The sequence below is a fragment of the Medicago truncatula genome, chromosome 4, assembly GCF_003473485.1.
Source record: "Medicago truncatula cultivar Jemalong A17 chromosome 4, MtrunA17r5.0-ANR, whole genome shotgun sequence".
NCBI lineage: Eukaryota > Viridiplantae > Streptophyta > Magnoliopsida > Fabales > Fabaceae > Medicago > Medicago truncatula.
Window position 1 is genome coordinate 21,026,232 of NC_053045.1, and position 10,038 is coordinate 21,036,269.

The following is a 10,038-nucleotide window of genomic DNA, read 5'->3' on the forward strand; positions in this document are numbered from 1 at the left end:
ATAATTTTTGTAAATTCTCCCGATTAAATAATTTCTTCATAAATAAATACAAAATCGTGAAATTCATTATAAATGACATATATAAAAATATTGGGATGTTACATTTGTGCAACATGTCATCGTACGATTGGTTTTCTGATCGGTCTAGAACAGCTAAGAAACTCAAAGCTAATAGAAATAGAATAAGGCAACAAAAATGATCAATCATTACAAATCAAATATGAAGTTGTCATTTTCAAAGAATAACTTGAAGGTGTCATCAATGATGGAAACTACAAATCTAATATGAAGGGGTAAATGTCAAAAATTACTTCGGTAATATCAATGGGTAGAAACTAGAAAGCTAATTTAACAAGAATGTGTACAGTTACACCTAATCTGCTCTATGAGTGAACTCTCTCTGAAGAGCCATGAGAGTAGCAACAAAGTCATCATAGTCTGGCAACTTAGGATGAACATGCTTTGGCCGTGGAGAAGGACATGACAATATCCTTAACAAATTGTCGTTGTAATTTCCCATCAACTTTGAAGGTGTTGTTGTCAAGGCTCTTGAATAAGGAGTTGTTGTTAAGCAATCACATGTGTTTGGATTGAAAGCATTGGTGGAAGAAGAAGATCTTCCTAGGTACTCAAAAATTTCTATTTCATTGTATACAAAACAGTAACAAGGGCTATCCAAATTGCAGCTGCAATCACTCATGTTGAAGTCCAAACTATTTCTTTCACATGAATCTGAGTAGGAATGTTGCTTTAGTCTTTTCTTTGGATAACTTGATTGTGGACTTGGTGTTTGATAATGTAAAGTGTATCCAATCTCAACAATGCCTTGTCTTTCAAGCAAGGGTGATCTTCTTCTTAATCTTTTCTTCGATGCAAGTTTTCGCGATGTGTAGGTCCTTATGCTTGAGTCACTACTTGATTCATCCCGATCCATATCACTTTCACTTGAATTGAATAATACGAGCCTTTGGTCCTCGCTGCAACCATCTTTTGATGAAAAATACTCACATTCATCGATATCTTCTAGTTCCTCCACTCTCTCTTGTTGGATAGGCGAAACGGATGTTGAAGAATTACATAAACTGGATTCTGGTGGAGAAAATGCATCACTTGGTGTGGTGAAGGATAAAGGTGTAACATCTGTTTCTATCTCTTGATCAAATTTCGAAGGAGAATGTATTTTAGATCCTTTTGTATGAATTATTTGGGAATCACGTACAATTAATTGACTCCCTTTATATTCTTTCACCTGCACAAAAATATTGAACACAGTAATTTGGTAGTAAGATTAACCCAACAAGATTAGGAGGGTATTCTGGAAAAAAAATAATTACAAGGACGAAAAACAAAACAAAAACTTTACAGCGACCAAACCCAAAAATGATCTATATTACAGGGTGTAAAACACTATTAACCCAAAACAATATGTAAGTAAATATTATCACATTGATACTAAAACAGACCTTAGTTTGTAGGGAAGATTCCATTGCTATTTCATCAACTACTCTGTACTTCAAGTCATCCGGCACAGATTTCACTGAGAGGATCTCTTTTAACTATCAAAACTTCAAAACTTAATGGATAAACATACATGCATTACAAACAAGTGGAATTGCATCAACTTAGTTAAAATTTAGGATTAAATGCATTTGTGATCCCTTAACTTTTAAAAAGTTGCAATTCTGGTCCTCTAACAAAAAAAACAATTTTTCCCCTTAATTTTACAAAGCTGCTGAGAAGACGCCACGTGACCCAAAACAGGGGGCCTAAATCACAACTTTTTGTAAAGATAAGGGGACAAAAGATCTTATTTCCCTAAAGATAGAGGGCTAAAAGAGCATATTTCCCTAAAGTTAGAGGGTCAAAAGAGCATATTTCCCTGAAGATAGAGGGCAAAATTTTAATTTTTTTATTAGGGGTCTAAAATCGTAACATTTTGAAATATAAGGGGAGAAAACTGTATTTAAACCTAAAAAATTTATACTTTGGATATCACTCGCAAGTTTATTTTACATTTACAATAATCTAAGGTTTAATAGTTAATAAAGATAATTTTATAAATCTGTAACACTCTTTTATATATATTTTTTAGTCCAAAAAATTAGAATCCATTGTACTCAACTTTTCTGTGCTTACATACATTATACACTTTGATTTATTGGTCCAATGTTGGACGTTATAAGTTTTTAACATAGTCGAAGTTCTTGTATTGTTTAAAAAGAAGGTTTAATAGTAATTTTAACCCCCTAATTTTTTTAAAGTTGCGATTTTGGTCCCTTAAAAAAAAACTACAAAATCGCCCTCTAAGTTTTGCACATGTGGCAGTTTTGGCCCCCATATGTAATTTTGACTCGGTCTACACTGACGTGGCCCCCTAAGTGAGGTGTCACGTGTTATTTTTTTATTTTATTTTTTGCTTTGGGGGGCCAAAACTACTACAGTTGCAAAACTTAGGGGACGATTTTGTAGTTTTTTTTTCTGAGGGTAAAAATCGCAACTTCGTGAAAGTTAGGGGGCGAAAATTGTTATTAAACCTAAAAAGAAAAAAGAAATTACCTTTGTGTTAACAAGGTTCCCAGGTAATAGGTCCAAAGCTGCAGTTACAAAATCTTGACCATAACGTTGTGCAAAGAGCTTTCTAATGGGATAGAGTTCAGGAAAATCCCCAAATCTTGCAGAAGCAAATATAATACTAGATACTGCTTCGTTTATATCAGTTGGGCAGTCCCTGGCATAAAATTATTATTTTTTGTTATGAGAAAAGGTTGGTGTGACGATTACATTTTAATTTATGAAGGTAGATAAGAAATAATACATACTTGTGCTTTCTGATATATGAGAGTTGGTGAAGGATAAATTCAAAGAACTGATCTAACATTTCATATGCAGCAACTAGACTTTCATCTTGAATTAGCACCTCAACCTGAAATTTCCAAAGAGTTCCAACTTGAAAGTTCTGAAGAATTTTTATTTTTTGGATGAGCAAATTTCTGAAGATTTAAACACGGATGCTAAATAATTTGCACAAAATGCTAGTATTTAAATAAACTTTTTAAATTAAGTTAAATTTTAAATAAATTTTATAATATTTAGTTAATAATGCGTATATTTAAAAAAAAAAAAAAACATACGTATTAACATTTATTTATTTAAAAGAAACATGTTACTAAATTTGTGACAACTTTATTTATTTAAAAAAAACAAAATCAAAATGTAAATAATGCATATATTTTAAAAAATAAAAAAACATGCAACCAAGCTATTTAAACATCAACATTTGTATGAATGCAAAGGTTAATGATAAATAAAAGAAGGTGAAGAAAATAAAATATACATACCCTATTGATAGCAACTTCTTCATAGCCATTGAGGATTAACTCAGCCAAATCATTACGCAAATGCAATGCTATAGTTTTCCTCTTGTTCTTCAAATGTATGAGCCTGCATCTTGCTGTTTTTATTGCTTTCTTGCTGCAATTCATATAATATATTGAATTTAAAACAAACATATATAACATATTAAGTTAAACAATCTCAACTAAGTTTGCATAGCACTTTTACCACTTTGAAGCTTTTGTCCACCCAAAGAAGATACCAAACATGTTAATATGAGAATGAGAGTAATAATGCAAAAAATGAAGAAAGAGTGAAAGGTGAATGAAGAAGAAATATATAAAACGAACGTGACAGTTGAGTACAAGATTGTTCGTGGGTTGTGGCTTCAAATGGAAACAGAGCAACCAACGAGGAAAGAGAATAAACTGCAACACTCCACTCTCTTACTCAAACGGTTTTGTTATACATAGTGGTTAGTTGGTTTGCAATTCTCCAACATGTATACGGAGATTATTAGCTATAAAAAGTACAACATATCTATGGAGATAAATCTGGATTGCTCCCCTGTGAGCATAGCTCAGTTGGCAGAGACATAATTATTATATCTAGGGGTCGGTGTTCAAATCTCAGACACCGTACTTATTCACCTTAAAAATGGTGAATTCTAATCACTAGATTTAGATCCTCTCCAAAGGAAAGAAAGATTTATACTTTTTTTATATTTAGATATAGATCCTCTAAAAAAATAAAAGATTTATACTTTTTTTATATTTAGATTTATGTCGTCTCAGCAGTGGCATACAATCATATTCAAAATTTACCTCGTAGAATTAATGTCCTTAGTCCTCGTGAGCTTATCTCAATTGGTAGGGATATGGGTCGGAGTTCGAACCCCACATTTAATTATGTGAGCTCTAGCCACTAGGCTACTAGACCAAAAAAAAAAAAAAATTAATGCCCTTAAGGAGAATATAGCTTTGTTGGACCGCAAAGGTGAACATGAGGCGTTGTTTGAGAATGAAGCCAAAGAGTTGCGCTAGTAAACAGTGGATTTACATTTTCTTTCTATGATTAATGCTAGTGTTTGCTCGCAACAATCTCCAATTTAATGGTTGAAAGAGGGCAACGCCAAATCAAAGTTTTTCCACAGAGTGATGTCTAGTCGTAGGAGGAGGATTAGTTTTTCGTCTATCTTGGTTGACGGTGAGAGGGTGGAAGGAGTGGATAATGTTCGGGGTACTATCCTGGATCATTTTCAGTCTCGCCATGTTGAGCGGCCTTCTATCGAAGGTTTTTGTTTTAGTCGGTTGTCACATACGGAGGAGAGTTCTCTGGTTAAGCCTTTTACCGATGACGAAGTTAAGGTTGCGGTTTGGGATTGTGATAGTCTCGAAAGTCCCAGGACGAATGGTATTAATTTTAGTTTTATTAACGATTTCTGGTCTGAGGTTAAAGGTGATATTCTACGCTTCGAACTTTCTTCGGAATGGAAAATTAACTAAAGGTATTATTTGTACTTTTATTGCGTTAATACCTAAGGTTGATAGTCCACAACGTTTAATTGACTTTAGATCTATCTCGTTGGTTGGTAGTATGTATATAATTTTGGCAAAAATCATTGCTAATAGGTGGGGGGGGGGGGGGGGATTAGTGGTGTGATTTCAGAAACTCAATCAGCTTTTGTTAAGAATAGACAAATGGTGAATGAAGCACATAAGCGTAAGAAGGAATTATTGTTGTTTAAAGTGGATTTTAAAAAGGCCTATGATTTAGTGGATTGGAACAATTTGGAAGATGTTATGTTCAAGATGCAGTTTCCAACCCTTTGGAGGAGGTGGATTAAACAGTGTCTTAGTTCTACAACGGCTTCAGTTCTTGTTAATGGGAGCCCCACAGAAGAGTTTAGCATGGGGAGGGGTTGTGGTAGGGTGACCCTTTGTCGCCTTTCTTGTTTTTGTTAGCGGCTGAAGGCTTACATGTGATGATGAATTGCATGGTGGAAGACAATGTGTTCTATGGGTATCATGTAGGTAATTTTGATTCTTTATCGGTCTCTCATTTGCAATTTGTTGATGACACGTTATGAATTGGAACAAGAGTTGGGAAATTGTTCGAGCTTTGAGAGTTGTTATGTTTTTGTTTGAGGCCATATCTAGGTTAAAATTTAACTTTCACGAGAGTATGTTGGTGGGTATTGTAACACCCCGTTTTCCCAACTTAAAAATTCCACATAAAAATCAGAGTAATTCAACATAAACGGAATGTCACACTTCTTTTCATAAAATCATAAACGGAATAAATTCACTATTTATTGTCCAACTTAAACATCATATCATTTATTACTTCGCAGCGGAAATCATTTCAACGTTTAAAACAACCTTGGCACAAAGGCTTCAATGTAAAATCTCATAAAATTATTCCAACAACATGTTCATAAAACTTCATAAAATAATACGTAAGGAACAGAAAGCAACAACAAAATTCTCATCCTGTTACGTATCAGAGCGACCCTAAGATGACGACACGTGAGAGAGTCGACTCACTTCACAGCTAATCTTGATTACCTGCAAGTTACCCAATTGTGAGGGCAACATTTCCAAGCAGAAGGGGTGAGATTTCACATTCAATAATAATAAGCATATAATTCATCAAAAGCATTTAACAACTTAAACTTCATCAATTAATAACATTAACTCTTCTTATAATACTTCATTAATAACTCAACCAATTTCTAATCAACATTAACATCATATTCATCACATTATATACAACATCATATAGCACATAATAATCAGATCATAAACATCATCATATAACGACATAATCATCACATCATAACATCATCTTATAACAACATAAACGATACATCATAAACATCATCTCATAACGACATAAACAACAACGATTAATAAATATTAATACTTCACTTAGTTCTTTATTAACAACTCAGTGACAAATGACAACTTAACGACATCGACAATGAAAATTCTACAACTTAAACTCAACATATGCAACTTCAACTTCTTAATCATGCATGTTGTACCAACCAGGGCGTCAAGCCCTCAACATAAAGAGCATAAATACACTCACAGGGCATCAAGCCCTCAACATAAGAGCAAAAGCTCACAGATCATCAAGCCCTCAACGTATAGAGCAAAAGCTCACAAAGCACCAAGCCCTCAACTTCAAATGAATATGCATGGACTCAGAGGGATATTGTTACAGAGGGATTCGCCAATAGCGAACTTCTAGCGAGTTTTTCCCTTACTGTTACAATTTCTGCACATTTTTCACCCAAAAAACCAAAATTTAATCTACCCAAATCCCAAATTTGATAGGAAACTTAACCTATGATTATTCAACAACCTGAACACCAATTATTACCTTAATTCATCGGATTACCTACTCTTTCAACAATCAATTTTAATTTCAAACCCTAATTTCTATAACATCAAAACTAACAAAACAACAATATGTTAAACCCCTTTTTAGAATTAAAAACATAATTCATATAACATCAAAACTAACAACAACTACCAGGTTAAACCCTTTTTCAGAATTATACAACTCATTATTAGAGAAAGCTAGTCCCACCCTTACCTTAGATTGATCGACGAAGGACTCTACCGCTTTCTCTCCTCTGACTCTTCTCTTCTCTTGATTTTCTCCCTTTTTCTCCAAAAACAGGTTTCACGTAATCCTTATTTTCTAATTCTAACTCTCCCCTTTTATATAAATCTTTAACCTACTTATTTTCTCTTATTTCCAAATCTGCCCTCAAAGTCTCAATATTCTGTTCTAATATATATATATATATATATATATATATATATATATATATATATATATATATATATATATATATATATATATATATATATATATATATATATATATATAATATAATATAAAATATTTCTATAATAAATAACAAATATGTCTCTATAACAAATATATTTCTATAACATATATATTTCTACACCAGATAACATATATATTTCTACACCAAATAACAAATATATTTTTACATCAGATAACATATATATTTCTACACCAAATAACATATATATTTCTACACCAGATAATATATATATTATACTAATAAATATCAACATATAACATAACAAAATATCACTCATAAAAATAAATCGACTAAATTATAAAAAGACATCTAAACTCAATAAAATAAATAAATATTAAAATAGGGCGTTACAGGTATCAATGTTAATGATTCTTGGTTGAATGAGGCAGCTTCAGTGTTGCAATGCAAAATAGGGAAGCTTCGTTTTGTTTATTTGAGCTTGCTAGTGGGGGGTAATCCAAAGCGTGTTTCGTTATGGGATCGGATCCAGTGCTCAATCGAATCAGGTATAGATTTTCTTGGTGAAGGAGTAGGAATTTATCTTTGGGTAGACAATTTATAAATTATAATGATGGGGGTTGTTAATCTAAAGATTCTAAGTGTTTTCATGATGAATGAATGATGATGAACTGATGCAACAAGGGTTAATGTTATTAGCGAAAGATTAGAATTGAAGAAGACAAAACTACGGTGAAAGAATTTGAAAATTAACCATGAAAAGAGTGTGTGATAAGGTAGGTTAAGCGGAAATTAGGGTTTGGATGTTAGGGTAATCTTATGGTGATGTTTATGGATGATTTGGGTGCGTTTGGGGTCAAAATTGGAGCCGGGAAAGCTCTCATGGCGAAAAATTGTAAAATCTGTGATTTCTAGATAGATTGTGCACTGAGCACGATCGTGCGTGTTCCCACCGCCTATTTTTCATTTTTGTGTGTTTTGGGGGTGCATGGTCATGCCTATTTTCATTTTTCGTTTGCCTTTTGTTTGACTCCATTTGAACATCTACAACTTAAGATATAATCAAAGTACTACACATGGTCATGTTGCGTTTTCATAAAATTTGAGCACAATTCCTTCAATAGATTCTAAAAATCATTGAAACAATAATGAGTTCCTAAGGTGAGGGTTAGGGTCCATATCAATGTACCTAAGTGAGGGAAGTGTGTTTAGGTATCTTAGAAATGATTCCTTACAACAATGGTGAGTCTAAAACATTAATTAGTTAGAAGAATGAAAGACGATGGTAATAAGAGATAAGGAGTGATAGTGTAGAATAATTAATAATGATAAATATAATCCCTAGAATAATAATGAGTCTAAGATAGAAGTAGATAGAAGAGTATAAAACTAAGATGAATAATTAAAAATGGTAAAGATATTTATGATAAAAGATGTTATGAGAAGAGATAAGACGAATGTAATTGGAAGTAGGAAGATGTTAGTTAAAGTAAAGGAAAATGTTAGAAATGATGATAATAGTGAGATAAAGACTTTAAGCTAAAAAGATAGGGTAATTCCTAGGTGAGGGAGATATATCTAAGTGTTTTCCTTATAGTAATTTCGTATAGAGATGGTGCGCTTAAGATGAGAATTAACTAAAGGAATGAAATACGATTATGTATAAAAGACATAAAATGTTTGAATAATATATAATTTTAGAGGGTCAAAACTGTTATTAAGCCATTTTATTATTAGAAGACTTTGTTTGCCGGTAAAAAGATATAATTTTAGTTGAAGAGTATTTGACATGCCAAAGTTATTATGCATAAGTCATTTCCTTATGCACCCTGCATAATCACTTCACAACCATCAGATTTGATCGCACATCTCTTCTCCAAAGAATCAGACAACAACATCGTGTTTTCACCACTCACCGAGCCACCATGTGACATCAGATCGGTCACGAGAAAGAGGTGGTCACCGGCATGAACGAATCTCCGGCGGCGTAAGGGATAAGATGAGGTCGGTAGCGGCTTGAAATCTCCAGATCTAAACGGGAATAAGGCACGACAACGGTGGTGATGGTGGGTAGCGGAGGAGGTCGACGACATTTGGAAGATGAGGTCATCAGTGAGTTCTAGATCTGAACGGATGTGAAGGGAAAATGACGATGGTGGTCATTGATGAGGACAAATGAACTATGGCCGGGGAGGTACATCTAATAGTTTTGAAGTACAACTCACAGAAACCATTTCCACATCAAAATGATTTTAGAGTACAACTCACAGAAACCATTTCCACTGCAAAATGGTTAATGGACTGAGATTTATGCATGGTGCATAATGATTTCTTATACATCATAACCGCACCCATGCCACCCCCCTAGTTTCTTCATGTGGGCAAAAGAACACGGGAACATTTCTTTGAGATCTTTACTAACTTGCTGTTGCTCTATATTTCAAATCCATCAACGAAATTAAAAACTACAATTATTTACATTTCTCTTTAATGCAATTCCATTGCATAAACAAATCCATCTATGAAATATCGAATTCCAAATGTCCTAGATTTACATCTGTTTAAAAAACCATTCTTCTATATTTATTTTGCTCGTTATGATAACTTATTTTTCAAAATATAGCCAGTACTCGGTAGTCTTCTTAACACTTGTGTTTGAATGAGGTAATTGGAAAATATTAGAGAATTTAAAATTCTAGTTAATTTAAATGATTCAATTAAATTACTTTCAGTTATCAATATTTTTGTTTGGATGCAGTAATAAAAAATTTCATTGTCATCATTTTTGGACAACTTTTATAAATTTTATTCTTTTTGGGACAAATTTGAAAATTAAAATTAGGGATCAATTTGTAAATTTCAAAAAATTAGAGGGGTCAAAT

General features: G+C 32.9%; 1 protein-coding gene across 1 annotated transcript; it reads right to left on the minus strand.

Annotated features, from left to right (window-relative positions):
- Nucleotides 1–373: 373 nt before the first annotated feature.
- On the minus strand, nt 374–2,910 carry LOC11439370 (uncharacterized). Its single transcript, XM_003605687.3, has 4 exons — nt 2,820–2,910; nt 2,557–2,728; nt 1,464–1,556; nt 374–1,249 (listed from the first exon to the last, which is right to left on the minus strand). Exons 1-4 carry the CDS (start codon nt 2,876–2,878, stop codon nt 374–376), a joined length of 1,200 nt encoding a protein of 399 aa, XP_003605735.3. The 5' UTR covers nt 2,879–2,910.
- Nucleotides 2,911–10,038: the final 7,128 nt, after the last annotated feature.